General features: G+C 34.2%; 1 protein-coding gene across 3 annotated transcripts in view; it reads right to left on the reverse strand.

Annotated features, from left to right (window-relative positions):
- Positions 1 to 587: 587 nt before the first annotated feature.
- Positions 588 to 21,125, reverse strand: part of Rnf217 (ring finger protein 217) — a 127,453-nt gene continuing 106,915 nt past the window's right edge. The window contains exons 4-6 of one of the 3 annotated variants that reach the window (XM_026380761.2): positions 17,314 to 17,515; positions 9,729 to 9,800; positions 588 to 8,393 (exon numbers count right to left, since the gene is read on the reverse strand). In XM_026380761.2, the coding sequence (XP_026236546.2) occupies positions 8,320 to 8,393; positions 9,729 to 9,800; positions 17,314 to 17,515 (348 nt within the window). In that variant the 3' untranslated portion in view covers positions 588 to 8,319. Of the gene's footprint in view, positions 8,394 to 9,728; positions 9,801 to 15,090; positions 15,575 to 17,313; positions 17,516 to 21,125 lie in introns of those variants that run through there. The other 2 variants (XM_077801611.1, XM_077801612.1) reach the window with 2 other exon arrangements.

The following is a 21,125-nucleotide window of genomic DNA, read 5'->3' on the forward strand; positions in this document are numbered from 1 at the left end:
AACACTCACAAAAAATAGATATGGCTCTTTAGATAAGAAATAAAGTCAAGTGAAAAAAAATAAGGCACTAATAACATATATAAATGTTATATACCCATCACACAAAGCACCATATGGAAGGTTAAAGGGACTATACATTAGTGCTATTGAAAAAAGGGAATAAGCCCAATTTCCCTGGCTTTTCTTCACCCAGTTTCCTCCTTTCTTTTCTGTAATCAGTGTAGACACACTAAGGTGGTGAGAAAATTATATACTATGCAAAATTAATGGAACCAACAGCACAAAATAATCATTTGGAAATAAGAAGTTGATTGCTCTAGCAATGTAAGAAATTTTTCCTTTTAAATTATCCTTATTTTCCAATATTTTTAGCTCAGTAAAATTTGTTTTCTCCTTTCTAATTTCTTTTCAAGGATTTCTACATAAGAATATTATCCATTTGCTTATTTTATTTTTACCTGTCTTTTTCCTAAAATACATTAAAATTTTTTTCCAAATAGTTTTATGAATACCAAACTTAGTAGTATAACTAATGAAAATCAGAAACAGTTAATATTAAAGAAACATTTTTTTCAATCAGGCTCATTTTAAACATAAAAATATTATGATATATTTTTAGAAAATGACTACAAATTTTAAAGAAAACTTTAAGCAATATAATAAAATGGATAAAATCTGGTACAAGCTACTACTGGAAGTCACTCACCTTAAATTTAAAAAATTTGATACTGTTAATAAGAATATAACTAAAATGAAATATATTCTGATATTTAAATAGGAGATGCAAATTAGTTTTTAGAACTTCAATTTCTGAATATACAGGAATAACAAATTAAAAACCCCAATGTTTCTTTTTAGCATTTTATACTCATCATGAAAAAAGGAAAATGTGAATTATTTACTTGTCCTACAGTTTTGCTATACATCTATATTAATAGATATGAGTATATTTGTTTCATAAAAATGTTTGTTTAAAATAGAAACAAAACAATTAATTCTCATGGCTTCTTAATAAATAATATTAACATAGTCACATTTTAATGCTGCAGTTTTTGTGTTTCTTCTACACAAAATTATTTCTGTGGCCTTATGAAGTTGAATTATTATTATATGTTCATAACTGCTTTCTGAAGCAATAAGATTGTCAATTAAATTTCACATTAAAAACCTGTAACAGATTGTCCTTAATAAGGTAAATGGTAATATATATAAACCAATTACTGTTCCAAGTTTCATATGAAATATAAGTTTGGTCTATTTTAAAAAATATTATCTGTAGATTAATTGTGATGAACATGATCAAATAATAAAAGTAAGCTATTGAGGGGAATTTTAAAAAATGGAATATGGAATTTCAAAAAGAGGGGTCTTTAGAAAATAGTCAGCTGATAAAAAATCATGATACTTGATCAAAAATTTCTTTAGAAAGAAGGATAAAGCATGCTAATTTATATATTGAAAAATTTAGATTGTTTATGTCAGATATTTAGATACTATTTCCTTGAAATAAACAAAATATAATTGAATATAGAGGAAGTAAGACGTTAACAAATAGCAGTTTTTAAAAAATATTTGACTGGATTATTTTGAGAATATTTCCCTAACTGGGGCATGACAGGAAGATCTCCCAAATTTGCAGAGAACATGACTGAGAGAACACATGCCAGCTACAAGGAAGAACATAAAGTGACATTATTTCCATAATTTCTGGGGCCATTTACAACTAACTTTGACGCTCCCTTGAATTTTTTTTTGTTATGTACTAAACCTATATGAAATACAGTTTGAGTGTGGCTTATGTCTATGAAAAAGTTGAACATTTGTAATGACACATGGTTTCTAAACCATTCATTTAAGGTCATCTATTTTGGAGTATCAAAAATCTAATAATGTTCACAGTATGAATCAATGTTTGAGTCTTACAGACAAATGCTGCACTATATAAATCCCCCACAAGTCCAAGATGGAGGCCCTCTGGATGAAACAAGGACCAATGGCCATAACTGTAACCATAACCTATTTTGGATGAAGAATAAATGACTTGGGTTCAGGATGGATAAATATCTACACAAACTTTCTACCAACTGATGTGCAAAGACAATGCTGATCTTAGGATAATGTAAAGCAATTTTTGAGGCTTTGTTCTAGAGTATTATTAAGCTTTCTGGTCCAACTAATATCTTCTCATTTGTTTGATTTACTTTTTGGCAGAGAGCTAGGTGGAAGTTCTTCAACTTCATCAAGAGGTGGGAAGAGTGTCCCAGGAACTCCTGGATATATTTCAATTTACGGATAAATTAAGCAATATAAATTATGTTCATTATCAGAGTTAAATTGTATTGTCCTTTAAGAGTAGAATTTCACTTCATCAGAGTGAAAGGAGACAGAGGTGAGATAATTTATTCAATACTTGGTCATCAGGGAAGGTAACTGCTGAGGCAAAAAGGAAGATTAATCAGGAAATCTAAGATAGGTAATGTTTGAAATAGATGGGTATCACTGCCCAGTCAGGTAAGAAAGTCATGTAATTATTCATGATGGAACAGTGACAGAAGTGAGGCACATGATAGAAAACAAAGAAATATTTTCTGTTAATGAGTCTGCATAATCTAAGTGATGTATAAGAGTTAAAAGTGAAACTAATAAAAATCCTTTTATAGGTATAAGGAAATGGCAAAAAGTGTGGGATAGTGACAATGTCTTGTGTATTTTTTTAAAAAAAATTTACCATATTTTAAAATTTAGGTCCATATAGTTACTCTTAAAATGTCACTTCTATAGTCAAAAGGAAAAATAAAGAATATCATTTCTAGTATGCATAATTACATGCTTCTATAATTGGCAATATGTATAAGGGGACTGTAGGGTAGGTGGTAGGTTCAGGTTTTAGCTAATGCTCCAAACAGACAATTATAATAGTCTCACACTACTGTGACTCTGTTTATTGGATCTGGGACCTCACAACTTATGGCACACAAAGGCTCTATACCATACTTTGTTATGAAATGAGTATTAGTTCTAACCTCAACACCAGGAGTTCCATTGAATTTTCCTCTTAAAGATTATTATCATTGATTTGCATTCAAAGAGTAACATTTCACAGTCTTAAATATTTCCTAAGTAATGTGGTGTGTGTGTGTGTGTGTGTGTGTGTGTGTGTGTGTGTGTAAAATGTGATTTTAGAACCTGATTTCCGTAATAGGAGAAAAAGGTCATAATTAAATTATGAGTTTGAAAAACAAAATATATTCAAATTGTTTTGATCTACCATGTTTTTAGTCAGGGATACTTCTTTCATAGAATACATGAACTATGCATATATATTTAAAAATTTCAGTAAAAATTCACTTAACATTTTAAGCCAATGTTCCAACTAGGTTATTAGATAACATTTATTAAATATTATTTGCTATATTTGAGCTCTAAACATAGCAGAATTTTTGAAAATTTCCAGGTTTACTATAAAGAAACTGCTACATTTTTTCAGTTTTTTTTTTTACTTGTTTTAAATGTTTAGCTTCTGATTCTACACAAATTTAAAGAAATGACAGGTTTGCTAACATTAGTATTCTACTCTATCTATTGAAACATCTACATTAGTTGCTTTAACTTTGTCATTAAGTTATTTAAATGGCACAAGTATTTTAAAGTGCATGGACTTTTAAGGTTATATTTATAACCAATTATCACAAAACAATAAAGCTAACCACGGGGAAAAATTATTTTCTATAGTTGGGATAGATTTCAATCAATATGGTTGGATAAGCATATGACCCATTGAAAAGATTCACATTAAGGCCTATGCATATGTAGCTTCCTTGTAAAATCTACGATGGCTTTTGATGTGAATTTTCTTTTCTGTTTTTTGTACTTAGTAATATATGCCGACTAATGTGATTTAGGCCACTACATTTTTTTTTCATCAGTATAAATTTAATAGGCAGCATAAAAGTCTGATGTTAAAAACAATTGCATTTGTTTAACAAAGGAGAATTCATTTAACATGGGATGTCTCGGCAATGCCTTCCAATGTGACAAAGGTCAGTCAGAAATGCTGATGCTCTGCACAGACCAGAGAACTTTTCACCTCTTCTGTTTCTTCTCATTTCTTTTGGCAAAGAGGAGTAGTTAAAATAGCAGAGGTGTAAATGTATGATATGTCAAGATCATTGTATTGTCTTGAGCAACTAATAAAAAAAAAATAGCAGAGGTGTGGAGAAAAACAAGGTTGGGAAAGGTAAAGGAAGTGGAAAAGACTGCAGCAGTTTACAGGTATTTTATGGGAGCAATGTGTCTTATATTTGGGTGGTGGAACTGAAAAACAGAGTCTCAGAGAGGGCCTGGAGGCTCATGAGATGGTGTCACAGAGCAAGGAGTTTTCTGACAGGCACCACTGAATCTTGATCCTACAGCAGAGAAAGTACAATTGAAGATATCATGTTGTAACCAGATTGGTGTTTAATTACCTCGTATCATTTTCCTGTCTGTTCTAGTCTTAGGATACAATAGCACCTATCACTGAATCACGGTAGTGGTAACAGGAGGTTGCTTGTACCATGGGTTAGCTTCTTTCCTCTTCTTACTCAATGTACAGAAATCTCTAGGGCACTGTTGTGATTCATTGTAAAGTGAGAGTTCTCTGTTATTCTATGATTTATACTCATTCCACCAAACCTTACATAATGTAATTTATTTTTCTATGGATTATTGTGGGCATTTGTAACTACTGACATACTGTTTTCTACTTTTCACATAAAATAATTAAAGTTCTCTGTGAAGTCATGTGCATAAATGTAGATAGTGTTTAAAAAAAAGTGACAAACATCATCAGTTTGGTTTGAATATTTCATTTAAATCTCTCAAGTTTAAACCAGGCAGTTCAAAAATCTTTCTCACGTTATCTGACAGACAGTTCATCACATTTTATTATTATTGGAAAAAGATTAATTTAAAATAAGTTTTGGTAAGGCAATTATTTGGCTAATCAAGCAGGGAAGAAATTACCGTTCAAAAGATGTTCTCTTTAAAAATTCTGCACTACTGGTTAATATTTCTTTTACTCAAAAAAAATTTCAAATACATTATTTCTCATTTCCTGAAAATGCACTGAAATTTTTATTACAAATATCCTGTAAAAATCAAAATTTAAAACTATGGAAATGTTCATGCATGATGACAAAAATATATGCCAAAGGGTTTTCACTAATGCTTTGTAACAGGGAAGTGGAAACAATCTTGATGTCCATTCAATAGGAAACTAATTCAACTAAAGTATAGCCCCACAATGGATTATGTAGTAATTTATAAAAGAATGAGGTAAATATATGTATATATATATAAACTCTTATGGAAAGATATCTACTAATATATAATAAAATGAAAAAGTCACAGCAAAGAAATAATATTATTATTCTATTTATATAAAATACATGCATGCACATGTACACACACACACACACACACACACTCATACACCCCTCCCCACACGGTTATTTGTAAATTTGTAGAAAGTGTCTGGAAGGACACATACCAACATTAACAGTGGTTACCCCTCGTAAATTAGGGTGTGGTAAGCAGAGGAATTTGTGTTTTATAATTCTATATGATTTGATTTTTTAAAGGAGAATATATTAAATTTATAATAAAAACATATAAAAATGTCCAGCCTTTGATAGAAAGATATTTATTTAATGTGCACACTTCTTTTTCTAAAGTAGTTTTTAGAGTTTATTGTAAAGATTACTACTATTGTTTTACCTTCAAAGTTGGCACTAACATATAAAGAATCCTTTTTATTTTCTTCTTTCTGTGTAAGATTTTGAAATTTAGTTTTTAAAAAATCACAAATAATTACTTTATGTTGCAGGGAAAAGCCTAATATGTATCCACCTTTAAAGAGAAAAATGCATTCATTTATTTTAAAAATCTATGCAATAGAAAAATGAAATCCTGTGCAATACAGTGCACACTGTCTCAGTAATGAAGAAACAGCCTTCACTGATAACAGACACTATTTTGTAACTGGCATATTGGAAAGTTTTCCAAATCATATGAAAATACCTCAAAAGATAAGTTATTTAAAGAAAGGAATAAAAATCCCTGAGTAAGCCAAAGACAACAGATACAATGATCTAAGAAAATAGATGATTTATGACCAGAGAATATATTTTTCAACTAATTGGTATATATGTGTATGGCATATGTATTCATATATGATATATGTATATATATACATATATCATATATATATATATAGATCCTCTATATTTAGAATTTATCATATTCACACATTGCCAAACTGATGCCTAAGTCCTGGAAAGATGAATTAAAAAAAACTTGAGCACTTTTATGTCAGAGCCATGTATTTGGGCTAGAGATTCTCCTTCTCCCTAACTAATACTAAAGCACCTAAAACAGACACTCAATAAATACCTGACAAATGGTTGGATGGGTGAATGGAAAGATGAATTTGTGAAACTAGAGCATCACTTTTTCTCGTCTCATGTCATGCTTTTAGATACACTACTCTAGAATCACAAATGTCACAACTGCCTTCAACAGAAAATAGATGAGTCCAAAAACCCAACAGCTATTCTGAATTATTCCAAAAAAAAAAAAAAATGCAAGCATGCTGCCCTTTCACCCATGAGCTAAACAAAAATGGTAAAATGTCTTACACTCTGGAGCCCAATAAAGACCAACCATCTATATGAATGCATGTTTTTTATCATATAATCTATTTCAAGTCATATAAGTTTGCTGATACATAAATGCTACATCCACGGCAGATAGCTAATTTTGAGAATTTAGAGACAAGTAAAAAACCTTAGGCTTCTTAGAAGTCTTTTCTGCCTTTCTGCTGATAACAGACACTACTGTTCATGCTGGTAACAAATGAATACACTACTTAATTGTCCTTCTCTTATTTTCAAAGATTTCTCCTCTGAGAAAAACTTTCTGAAAACACTTTCTTCATTTTTTGGTTTCCTTCTCCAAAAATAGCTGTGTTTTTAGATGAACATATGAACATAACCCCTCTATAAGAAGATACCAACAAAGCATTATGCACTTGAGCAGTAAACGAGAAATCCTTTCAAACTGGTATGTTTCCATGAAAAACTTGAGGTCAAATAAAAACAAATAGGAAGAGAAGATAGGGAAGACAGTGGAGATTAAAAAATTTAAAACCTTGATCTAAAACAAATGATCTATCATCACAAGTTGGTAATTAAAAAAACAGTGGAATACGGAATTTGTTTAAAGACTTAAGCAATTCTCTTACTAATAAACTTGTTCTTTGGGTTAAATAATCTCACATGAAGGATTTATCCACAGAGTAAAGCACGTGTGCTATAATGGAAGAAATTGAAAAGACTGAATATTTGGGTCTTGAGGACTTACTAAAAGCAACCTATTAGTTTTGTCAGTTTACAAAGTCCAATACACCTCAGGATGACCATTGCACAAATTTTTCTGTGTGTGACAGAAAGAGAGAGCAAGAAATAGAAAGGGTCAACATCAAAATAGCCTGTTGTCTACATTGACTTTAATTCAATATGTTAGCAAATTATGCCCACAAAAGAACTATCATCTCTAAACAGGTCTAAGAAAATGTGAAGGAAAAAAAAATAGTGTAGAGGCATGGAAATAGATACGCACAAGGTTACTGGGCCTAGATTTAACATATATTTATATACACACATTCACACTCCTACACATATACACTTCATTAACTCATAATTCTTCTCATTAATTTAGTTTCATTATTTCCCTTTTGGGCACTGAGAGTTTTAGCAATTACAGTATCTGAAAGATAAAGGAATTACACTGTTTGAGACACAGATGAAAACAGATGCCATCCGTGAACTTGTATCTTCTGAAAAGTGACCTTGCTTATTGGGACAGACAGGACCTTAGCTATTCACACCAAGTCCCACAGATAGGCTGGAGGGAGGTTTAGGGTTCAAAGACAATCCAAGCAGTGCTCAGAAGAGGCACCCTCAGAACAATTCTGAGGAAAACCAGTCCTCAGTTAAAATATTTTCTTCCAAGAAACACAAAGGTCAGAGATATGATACAGATGTTTATAGTTTATGAAAGTGACCATTTTTTTTTAAAGCAGCAATTTGTTTAGGGTAAGGACAGGATACCATATTGGGAGTGCACCGGTAGCCAGAGGCATTGTGGCTTGCAGAGAGCCATGGGGAGACGAGATGCAGAAGGTTCCTCGCAGTGTTTTCAGGGTAGAACTCACAGATGGTGTGCCATCTTGCACAGCTCCTCCTGGGACCAGCTTAGTGGGGTGAGATCACCTGCATTTTACCAATGCATACCTGTCCTTGATCGCTTTCTCTGTTTCTTACAAAGGCAATAGATAGGAAATACAAATAAACCTAGGGATTAAAAAAACATAAAGGCAATTAGGGGGAGACACATTTTGGTTTCTTTGAAAATTTTCCCTTTCATTTCTTTGCATACTCTTTAGAAATAATCTTTTTTTTTTTTTAGCAATACATGGACGTGAAAAGAGAGAAGAAACCTATGCTATGAAATATGTTTATTATTATTTAATTCTTTATTATTTTTCTTTAGCTCTTTCTGCCTTTTAACATTCTCAGTGATATAGTTTCACTAGGGAACAAAGCTTTCTATCAAAATATCAAACCTTAGATTTAAATCTTAATTATCCATAGTCAAATCCTTTGTACACTATGACAGTCACATTTCAGTTTCAAGTAATACCACATCTTATTTAAAAACACCTTGTGGAGCCAAATATCAGATGTGACTCCCAGTTTTAAGACTAATAAGGTCTTAGTGAGCCTTAATTTTCTCAAATGTAAAATGTAGATAGTAAATAATTACCTCATCCAGTCCTGACTTACTGCAGTAACTGAAATGTCAGATACTGTCTTCTGTCCTGCACATGTATTACTTTCCAAATAAAAATTTATGTATGAAAAATCATTTTATTTAGCAAAATTAAATAGTTACAATTAATAAACAATTAATAAAGCAGCCTTTATCACAGTGTTTAACTTAATCTTTTATAAAGCAATGGTTCTCAAAGTGTGGTCCTTGGACTAATAGTATTAACATCACTTGGGAACATTTTAAAATAAAAAATCTATGGGCTGTGCCTCAATACTCAGTCAGAAGTTGCAGGTAGAAACAATCAACTATGTTTTAGCTAGTCCTTGTGGTTATTTTAAGACTTGGTAAAGTCTGAAAACTATTGGTTTAAGGTGCATACTTTAATATACTTGTATGAATGGAACTATACAAATCATTAATAGGTTTTCTATTTGTCCATGCTTAAGTAGATGTTGATATGTTCCTGTATACATGGAAGGCATTTTTTACTAGGTGAAACCAAACACCTACCAAACACCAAAGCCTCTTTTCTTTAATGCTCCAACCTGAAATCAGAATTGGAGAACTTTAAGTCTAGTTCACTTGACTCTTGCACTAAAACACAATTGCGTCCTTGGTATTAAGAGGAAGTAATAATGAATCCAAGTGTTCAAAGACTGAAAAACTGTCACACAAATATATCCTACGGGAAACATGATACTCTGAATTTAGAAGTCACATGCTGAGTAGCTGTCTAAAATAGGCATGGAACAGAAATTATGGCCACTAACAGCAGACTCACTTTACATTTACACTCATTTTGTCTCCGTTGTCATGTGAAAAATCTAATCTCAGACATGATAAGTGTTTCTTACCGATTACAACTGCTATGGCCCCTAGTGCTAATCCCAGGACCAGGATTAGAGGTGCAACGAATAATTTTCCAGCTGGAAAACAAAAAGCAAAATAATTTAGTATCTAAAAGCTAACTTGCCAAACACTTCCAGCAATGCTTTTAAATATCTCAGTGCAGGTTATTTTTAAAGAAGTCTGATGACAATTAAGACCTTATTTTCCTAAGAAATATACAAGGTGTAGAACAGCTAATGAACACATAAGTTCATCATAGATGTCTTGGGCAATCTGTGTCAAACATCTCAGAAATCATTTATCTTTCATATTAACAACAAAAACAAATCTAAACCAACTGGCTCACTTTATACTTCCAAGGCCATCCATCTTTGTGTTTTCCTTTAGATATTTTCCATTTTCAAGATGCTGAAAGATTAAGAAAGGAGTGACACGTTCTGATTTGGTAGGAGAAAATCCAGTTATTTCACAAATGAAGAGCTGGTAGGGACTACAGAGAAATTCCACCTAAGACCACATCTGAAAAAAAAAGTGGTTTATTTACCTCCTGAGTCCAAAGAAAATTAATAATATGACCTAATAGAATGAATGACAAATGGAATGTTGTGAAAACTCCTCTTAAGGAAAATTACCCATAAAAATCATGTTGGGAATAATTCAAGTAAATAATTTTTAAAAATTTAAAAAGGAAGGCACCTATAAAACAAAAAAGGCTACATGCTGGTAGGGTACTGTGTCTGGCAGCATCAGCCAGTATTTTCTCTCCTAGATGAATAATTTATCAGTGGTAATGATCAGTATTGTCATATGTGAACACAGAACAGAATCCACAATGGGAATCCCGCTGACTTTGAAAGAAACTAGCGCACACAAAATAGGCCAGAAAACAGTGTCTGCTCATTCCGTAGCACATGGGTTAGAGCACGTGGCACAGTTGTACAACTGCAAAACTCAAATGTGGTAGGAGAAGTGAAAGAGGAGAAAAATCTGCAGGAGGATCATACAGCTGTTTAAGAATGAAATAGCAATAGAATCCTATAAACTAGGAACAGTAATTTCTTTGTTTTAATCACCAATTACACACAAAAGAGAAAGACTATGCAGCTACTGGTTAGAAATCTGACAGAAAAAAATTAACTTATTTTTTAGAAATGGTCTGTGGAACCAGATGACCAGATGTATATGGAACATAGCTTTTAATATAAAAGATAGTTTTAATAACTGTAATGATTAACTTGAATTGTCAACTTGATTGGATCAAGAGAGGACAGATATTAAGAAATTTATGGGTGTGGCATGAGGGTGTATCTAGGAATGATTGGCATGTGGGATAGCCAAATGAAACGTAGACTCTCCCTAATCATGGGCAGCATTGACCAATAGGATGATGGCTTGGGTGGAATAAAAGTTGGAAGAACAAGGAAACAGCAGATGCCAGCTCCATTCTTCTGGAATGGGTTCTTGATAGCAATTGTCTGAGGATATTGGACTCCTGCTACTTTCCTCTTCCAAAGCAGACTCTGATAGTGATTCTCTCCCGAGCCGTGGTTGATCCTTCTTGTACTGGGGCTTCAGCCTCTTGGACAGTGCAGCTACTGATTCTTCCAGCTCTAAAGCCTGCAGAGTGCCACTGTGGAGTATCACCAGTTTTGGGTCCCGCTTTTATAATTATACTTCCTGTTCATTCTGTTCCTCTAGAGAACCCTAATACAATATCTAATTAATATTAACGCAATGTCTAACATGAGTTTTTTCTTTTCTTTTTTATTTATTCTAATTAGCTATACATTACAGTAGACTGCATTTTGACACATCATACATAAATGGAGTATAATCTCTCATTCTTCTGGCTGTACATAATGTAGAATTACACTCGTCATATAATCATATATGCACATGGGGTAATAATGTCCAATTCATTCCACTGTCCTTCCTACCTTCCTGACCCCTCCTCTCCCTTCACTCCCCTCTGTCTGATACAAAGTACCTCTATTCTTCCCCAGGCACCTGTTTATTGTGAATTAGTATCTACATATCATGGAAAATATTTGACCTTGGTTTCTTTGGGATTGTCTTATTTTGTTTAGCATGATATTCTCCAGCTCCATCCATTTACCAGAAAATACCATACTTTCATTCTTCTTTAAGGATGAATAATGTTCCATTGTGTGTGTGTGTATATATGTATACACATCACATTTTTTTAACCCATTCTTCTGTTGAAGGGCACCTAGTTTGGTTTAGCTATTATGAATTGAGCTGTTATAGACATTGATGTGGCTACGTCACTATAATATGTTGATTTTAAGTCCTTTGGGTATAAACTTAGGAGTGGGATATTTGGGTCAAATGATGGCTCCATTCTAAGTTTTCTGAGGAATCTCCATACTACCTTCCATAGTGGTTGCACTAATTTGAAGCCCCACTATCAATGTATGATTGGACCTTTCCCCCCACATCATCGCCAAAATTTTGTTGCTTGGATTCTTGATAATTGCCATTCTGCCTGGCGTGAGGTAAAAATCTCAGTGTAGTTGTGATTTGCATTTCTCTAATTACTACAGATGTTGGATAAGTTTTCATATATTTTTTGATCAAATGTATGTCTTCTGTGAAGTATTTGTTCAATTCCTTAGCCCATTTATTGACTGGGTTGTCGAATTCCACCATCAAACACTCACAGTCACTCCAGGTGAACTGGGACACACGAAACAACCACACAGAGACAGAGACAGAGAAATATCTTTTTCTTTAGGTCCTGTGATGGCTCCTCTAACCTTAAGGGTCCATGGAAAGACAGAGAGAGAGAGAGAGAGAGAGAGAGAGAGAGAGAGAGAGAGAGAGAAAAGAAGAAGAAGAAGAAGAAGAAGAAGAAGAAGAAGAAGAAGAAGAAGTAGTAGTAGTAGTAGTAGTAGAAGTAGTAGAAGTAGTAGTAGTAGAAGTAGTAGTAGAAGTAGTAGTAGTAGTAGAAGTAGTAGTAGTAGTAGAAGTAGTAGTAGTAGTAGTAGAAGTAGTAGTAGTAGTAGTAGAAGTAGTAGTAGTAGTAGAAGTAGTAGTAGAAGTAGTAGAAGTAGTAGTAGTAGTAGTAGAAGTAGTAGTAGAAGTAGTAGTAGTAGAAGTAGTAGTAGTAGAAGTAGTAGTAGTAGAAGTAGTAGTAGTAGAAGTAGTAGTAGTAGTAGTAGTAGAAGTAGTAGTAGAAGTAGTAGTAGTAGTAGTAGTAGAAGTAGTAGTAGTAGAAGTAGTAGTAGTAGTAGTAGAACCCTTTTATTGGGAAGAAGCCATTCAAATGAGGCAAGGGTCAGGTTTCAGGGGAGTTGAGTCTAGCTTTGTGATGTGATGTCTGCTGTCATCAGTTTGACTAAATTCTAGGAAGGCAAAGCCCAAAGGCAGAGCAAGAGAAGGGGACAAACTAAGGGATTTTCCATGAAACATTCTTATCCCAAACAGGGCAAAGGAACAGGTGAGTGTAGCTCAACCCCTCTGGGTGCTGCCTACTCCTAGGACCACACCTTGTTAGCACTGTTATCCAAGCAAGGAAAAAGACCAAGTCATGAGTCATGGCACTACCACTCCAGACTACATTGATCTTTCAGATCTGCTTGGTGCATTAGGACTTAAAGGTGTGTGCATTTGGAGTGAGTCCCCACACTGGATTATTTTATTATTTTAACCATGAATTTTACTTATTTTTCACCAGTGACATAAATCAGTTAAATAATACAAAAGCCCACTGAATGGTGGTGACCTTTGTATATTCTTAGAGCTATGGTTAAAAGTTGGAATTTAAGAATCTAGGACTGCATATTTTAAAATACCCTGTTTGTCTCCTATGCACATAGCTTAGTCTTTTCACTCAAACTTCCTCTAAAAATAATTATCAATATATTTTCATCACAGTAATGGAGCATGACTATAAAGAAAAGTCACTGATTTTTTGTCTTTCAAAATCACAGACATCAAGGAACATGTGCTCCCTCCCTGTGGGGTGAAATAAGCTTATTCTAAGGATGATCCACATTGAAAACTTAGTATTCCTATTTCTGAAAATGTCTGGAGGGAGTGAATACACTTTTTCTTATTCCTAGGACAGTAACACATTTTTAAAAAATACTATTTTCAGTAGCTGAAATAATATTACACATACACTCTATTATTCATATGCCTGTAATTTAATTTTGCCTAATTATGTGTTCCTTTTTTTGCTATTAAACATTCTACTTGCACATAAACTATTAAAGTTGATCATGTTTTAAAATCTTTCACATTACTATCAAATTTCTTTGCAAAAGAATGATACATTTTGATATTTTGTCCATCATAGATTTTTAAATACTAGTTGTGATTTTTTAAAAAATTGCATTAAAATATTATTCATTTTGAAAAAAAAAATTTCCAATTTGCTCAGTACAGTATGAAATTTCAGCATTGAGTGGTATTTTACAAAGTATTGGATAATCAGGAGTCCCAAATATCTCATTTTATTTTAATTTATATTTTTCTACCAATAACTCTGAAAATTTCCTCCCCCTCCCCTTCCCCTTTCCCCTCCCCCTCCCTTCCTCTCCTTCTCCTTCTCCTTCTCCTTCTTCTTTTTTGTACTGTGGATTGACTCCAGGGATATTTTATCACTGAGCTACATACCCAGCTTTTTAAATTTTTTATCTTAAGAGAGGGTCTCACTAAGTTGTTTATGGCCTCACTAAGTTGCTGAGGCTGGCCTCAAACTTGTGATCCTTGTCTTAGCCTCCCAAATCGATGGGATTATAGGCATGCACCACTGCTCCTGGATATACTGAATATTTTTGAACATGTTTTTGGTCTATTCATATTTCTTTAATTCTGGTTCAACACTCTGTTGTCTTTTTTAAAAAACTTGGGTATTTATTTTTGAAGGGGGGCTCATTGCTTTTGTTCATATAAACTGTCATCTAGAAATCACTTTAAACACTGATTTTTTAAAAAATTATATGATTTACGTAAAACCTTCAAATTCTGGTGTGAAATATTACAAGGATTTAAGATGTTTTCTTAAGCACTTTCATTTCTAATACCTGAATTATCTGCCTATGCCCTACCATGGAGATGCCCCGCGTTGGAGTCTGCTCATCATCCCCTTTCTTGTGAGTAGAACCTTTGGTTTCTAGCTGGGCAAATGGTAATGTGCAATGAACACCATATTTCCCATTCCTCAGATGTGGGAGGAATGCATGCCCTACCTCGGCTTCTGACCAAGGACATGTGGAGGCTGTATCCAAGGCTGCGGGGCCAAGATGTATAACATTACACAAGAAGAGTGTCTGGAAGAGTTGACCTATAATTCATCCACTCTCTTGTACGGCAGGGAGTCAGGGAGTCACAAAGTAATTCCTTTTCCTACTTTCATGGAAAGAGGTGAGGACTCCTCCATGGGAGTTAAAGTCAATAGCAGTTGAGGTTATTGTGCTGGGGTGGAAGAATACATGTTGGAGGGAAAGCTGATCTTAAGCCAGCTGCTCCCTATTTTGTCAGGTGTATCTTGACTTGGCTGCACGTACACACATGCATGTGAGCACACATGTGAGCACGCATAAGAAGAAGACCCAACAGAAATCCATTTACTGAAATCTGACCAAAAAAATAAATAAATAAATAAGAAAACAGAAAAGGTACAGAGAAAATATTGTCTTGCTGACAATGTCTATGGTATTCTCCGCCCACTGTCCATTTCACAAGCTGTAAGATAACTCAACCCAATTTTTGACCAGAGAAGATTCTCGGGGTGTCCAGGCAAATATCAAGAAGGCCCAAAGAGATGTATCCTGAGAACTGCTGGAAAGATAGAACATGAAATAACTTCCTTCATTAAGAATGTCTAAAGAGAAAAAGAAAAAGGAAAGAAAAAAATGACTGGCCAAACCAAAGATATTTAAAAAAAGAATGGAAGGAAACATCTTACAACAATAAAATCTAAAATGGCACTGAAATAGGATTAAAAAAGACTAACCAGGCTGAAAATATAAAGGTTTTGTATTTGGGACTGCTGTCTGTTTCTATAGACTTACAAATAGGATACTGCTCAATACTTTATTTGCAATTATTTTTCTCATAGTATTCATTATAAATAGGGGAGCTTCTTTATCTATCTCTAAAGGCTATATGACTAACCAGCAAATATAGCTGATACACCAACCAAGAAAATAAATAAACAAAAAATTGCTGAAAATTACTAAAACTAATCTTGATTACTGGATGCTGTTGGCTCTGTAAAATTATGTTTAAAATGGGAGTTCATAATCTGCTTGAATCAAATGTATGAAATATGATATGTCAAGAGCTTTGTAATGTTTTGAACAACTAATAATAAATAAATAAATAAATAATAAATAAAATTTAGCATATTTCAATCATGTAAGATTTTAGACGTTTCCATGTTAAAGTGCATTTAAGGTGTATGTTCTTTTTCCCGACAGAAATCTGTCATTAGCACCAGCTTTGTTCTAGTCAGCCATCATGATTCCAAAAAAGGAAAGGGTGGTCACACACCAGTGTAGTGGCTAAGAATAGTTACAGAGAGATTTTCATGAAGTCACTAAGCCGAACTAGATAGAAAAGGGTAAGTGTGGAAGATGTTGAAAAGTATCTTATACACACAACAAGACTGCCAGAAATAATGTAGCACAACACTGTGAAAAGGGAGGAAGAAATCTCACAGTGGATACATGACAGAGGTGCCGGGAGCTAAGGGAAGACAACATATTAGGTCACAGGAATGAAGGTGGTGGCATTAGGCCAGGGGGATTCGGTTACAGGCAGATATCAGCTTATGGGTGTGCGTGTGTAGAAGTCATGTGTGAGGCTGTGTGTTACTGAATAAGAAGGGGTAGAAAGTCAGTCTACAAGAGCACTTACGCTTGCGTAATTAAACTTGGGTCTATATATAATGAGGACTTCTGAAACTCATTCCATTAACTGCTGGCTCTTAATTAGGAATATGATAGGAAAACATATACAATGACATCGATTATGAAGACATAATGGAACTCCATTACAGGGCTGTGAAACGTGTGCTTCTTTCCATCCTGCTAGACCATGTTCCCTGCTGTACTGTACTGCAGTACTTCATCAATGAACAGAGGATGTGTAGACATTGTCCCTCTCATCAAGTGGCTTATACTAGGGCTTCAGAAATTTAAAAGGCTAATCACTTCAGATTTCTTCCATGTTATCAATGATTTGTTTTTCAAATAAAATCTGCTTACTCAAATAACTAATGTCCTGTTAACCAATTAAAGCTTTCAATTTGGGGGGTTTTGGTTTCGGTTTGTGAAAAGATCTTGTTAGGTTGCCCAGAATGGCCTCCAATTCCTGGGCTCAAAAGATCCTTAAGCCTCAGCCTCCTGAGTAGTTGGAACTATATATAAGTAGGTGCCACTGCACCAAGTCGTTTTCAATTTTGTTCACAAAAGGAGAGAGAATATTCTCTTCTTGCTTTGGGGTAAAGCCCTATCTAGAATATCTGGCACACAGCAAGTGCTCAGAATTATCATGGATATTCCAAGTTCTACAGCTTCATTCTGAGAGAAGAGTCCCATAAGCTTGTCAGATACTCACCACAGACTGACCCTCTCACTAATCTCCTTAAATGAGGTCTCTCTGGGAGGTAGCGATATTTGCATCCAAATATACTGAGGTTTGATGTGTGGTCTCCAAAAAACCGGAGTTGGCGGTATCTCTCCCCACATCGATAACAAAAATTAGTGTTACACTGTGAACAGGTCATGTGGTCACATCCTTCTGTTCTCTGGATGTGGATCTGTATTGGAGAAAGAGGCAAAGAGAAGAAAAGATTTTTAAAGTCTTTAGAAAGTAAAATCTGGCAACCTTTATTGGAACAACATAGCTTTTACCAAAGTGGAAGTGTCACATGGCATCCCTTAGGCATCCAATTTACTTATAATAACACTCTGCAAGATTAATTTGTTACTAAGTACTTTTGTGTATGGAAACCTCAGGTACTCAAGTTGTTGGCTTATTTTGATCAACATATAAACAAACACTGCCCACAGAAGATTCATTTGTCTTTCCAGGCACACATCTAACTCAGTGGGCAAGAGAAAATTTAAAATGCTGTGAAAGTATTTTTACCTTTTATTTTATGCTATGACCAGCAAGAATAAGGTGACTCAGGGGGAATAAGACAGGAGAGTTTTCCTTAAAAGAAAAGATTACATAAAAATTTCTGTGAATAAATATCAAGGAGCAGAAATTTCTCTTTGCTCAAAGAAATTATAACAAATACACATGTATATGCAATACCCTTTCACTACCTAATATTATTTATAAATATGTTGTTTATAGGACTGTGAAATGCCTTCTATGCAATTCAAACCTTCTCCTACTGTTGCAGTCAAGCTACGTGTAGCCACAGCTTCACCCATAATGTAACAAGGACATTATTTTTGGACAGTCCATATACTCAATGTGTAGTCACTGTCTTAAGCACTCCTCAGTGCTTAAGATCATGTTATAATCAAGATATTGCTCTTTTTAGGTATAACTGGACTCTGAGTCCTCGTGGATCCTGTATCCATGGATCCTGGAGCCATCTTTTATTCCAATGTTACCCACTTTTCCTGTTAGGAGAAACATCATGAAAGAAACTCTAAATATACAACAATATTATTTCATCAAAAGACACATACTTTCGTTATACTGCCTAACTCTCATGAATAAAATGGGATCACCTAAAAATACAATTTCACCATAGAGTTGGCACTTACTACATTCAAGGGTCATCTTCACTCATTAATATATATTTGCAGTGGTGGCACTGGGTTCTCATTCCATTATATAAAATGAAATATACCACACACGAAAGTCATTTGCTTAGAAATTTCATTGCAATTGTTCCCATTACCATTTTTACTACTATCAGCTTCTATCCATGATGTTGTTTTGGGATTTGTTTGTCAGTGAATGTTTTAATGCAATTGGGAACTTCACCCTTCATACCAGAGTCAAAACCTCCAGGAGTTATCTGGCTCCTGTCAGTAAAGCTTCAATCCCAATCTACAACATGACACATTTCATCTGAAATTATGCTCTCCTTCCCCTAATGCACACTGCAGTTCTCTGAACTAGCAGAAATGGGGTTAGAATCACATTTTTAAAAAAGCTGGTCAGTGATGTTAGAGACGGGATAAAATCATCCAGGTAAAAGAGATCTCTGAAAAGAAAAAGCTAAGAGATGAAAATGATTGCTCATTTCAAAACATAACTTATTTTATAGATGTGAGCATAAAAATTTTGGAAGTTGTTATCTCCAATCACATGCCACATTTGTTTTGTGATTAAACTGCAATTTAAAGGAATTTTAAAAGGACTCATGAGACTAAAATAACAATGGATATCAATGATAAAATTTTCATCAGAAAAATACACACACATGTGAATTTATCTATCATATCCTAATCTACCTACCAATGAGTTTCTAGGTGAATCTGACAATTTTGAAGAATAGGTAAGTAGAGGGCAGCCTATTACAGGCAAGCAACGGACACATGGATAAATGAATGAACCACAAAAGAAAAGTCAGCCGAGTGGCCAGCAGGACCTCAGGTATCCAGAGTTGTTTTGTGAAGTGTAGGTTAACTGCCCGCTCTCTCCAGTGACTCTGGGCAGGTAATTCTCAGCCCCACAGGAAAGCGGAAAGAACCTGGGATTTGACTTCCGGTGGCCTGTGGGTCAGTACTAGCTCATCTAGCTACTTAAAATGAAGTCACTTACTTCCCGAGTCTCAGTTTTAATGATGTTCCTCTCATGAACCCATTGTTTGGCACACCCAAGTCAGATCAGTATAAAGGGTTCTCATCTACCTTTATCCACCTAAACATATGAGAAATCAAATAATTGGATAATATAACTACAGACCTCTTCCTTGCCAGGTGGTCTCTCTCCCTTTCTTGGACTGACACTGGACTAGAGTACCTGCAGATAGGCAAGGTGTTTGTGGTCAAGGGTAAATGAACATTTGTGCTCAAGGATTACAAACAAATTATTATTTTGGCAACAAAAACTACATTTCTTGCTATTGGCCACCCTATTCCTTTATAGTAATACTGATTTTTTAAAAATTTTATATGATAGTGCAGCTGTAGTGAATACAGGTTTTATGGGGCCTGAGGTTATTTAATTTCAGGGACCCTCTTTAAAGGAAAGAGTGCAATTACAAACAAAAATTAGATACAAGGCCAAAAATGGGGGCCGTGTAGGTAAGGGTCTCCAGAGCTCAAGCTTTTTAGCTTCCTAGTAAAACAGCACTTTCCTAGTGGTGCCTGTTTATTAGTGATTGTGTGTCCATATTAATTCAGCACAGTAGATGGCATGAAGGTATAACCTAGGCCAAAGTTCTACTGGACCCTTCAACCTTTCATGATTCTTTAAACCATCAGGGCACTAAGAAACACATCTGAAGATAATTGCTGTGCACCTCAAACATCTTACACTCAACTTTTCGATTATATTTTGCATTTGATCTTAAAATGGAAATGATACCATTTAACAGATTTCCTCATCAGACAGCAGTGTTGTATGGAGCCTATAAAGGGAAGAGGACTGATATCTGTTTAGAGTTTATTTTGTGCCAAGCATCCTACATACAAAGATTAGCTCTTTAAACTGCACCATGAAATGGACATTCTTATTCTTAATGGGAACTCAGAAAAGTGATTTGCTGAAATAACAATCCTAGTGAGTGGAGAAAAATTTCAAATTTCTTATGCTAAGCAACCTTTTATTGTGAAGTTAAAGTAAAACCAGAGGGTCAAAATATTCTTTGCTAATCAAGTGTAATCTTCACAGTAGAGGTTATGAGATAAATACATCTGCTTTTCTAAGATTTTCTGCTTGTTTCTGCTGCTCTCTGGATCCACACTCTTCCTTCAAAATGGCATCAAAACTTTTTCTGATGGGAAACTTGTTCTTATAAGTTAAACTTGTCAATGATAGTATATATGCCTCAAAATTTTACATGCAGTTCTGTCATTTTATATCGGTTTATAATATTGCTTCACTGAGTTCTAAAATCTTTATGTGGCCTATTTATTATTCCATTTAAATACCCAAACTGCTATTTCTATTCTCTCTTTTAAGGTTTTTCCTTAGTACTAATATTGTTATTATATTATAATATTCTGAACATAGCATGAAACTAAAATATTATTGGTCCTACCACACAGGAATTGAAAAAGTAAGATCTCATAAGGATGTTCAGTAATTTTGTACACTGTAGGAATATATGGTTCTATAGGTTAATTTGAATATTTTACACTCATAAAGGCAGGGATTTAATTGTGGAAAATGGTATCATGATTTACCAACTCTGAAGTACACAGTGCTTTCTTTAGTACTATTGTGGATTGAAT

The sequence above is a fragment of the Urocitellus parryii genome, chromosome 8 (assembly GCF_045843805.1).
Source record: "Urocitellus parryii isolate mUroPar1 chromosome 8, mUroPar1.hap1, whole genome shotgun sequence".
Lineage (NCBI taxonomy): Eukaryota > Metazoa > Chordata > Mammalia > Rodentia > Sciuridae > Urocitellus > Urocitellus parryii.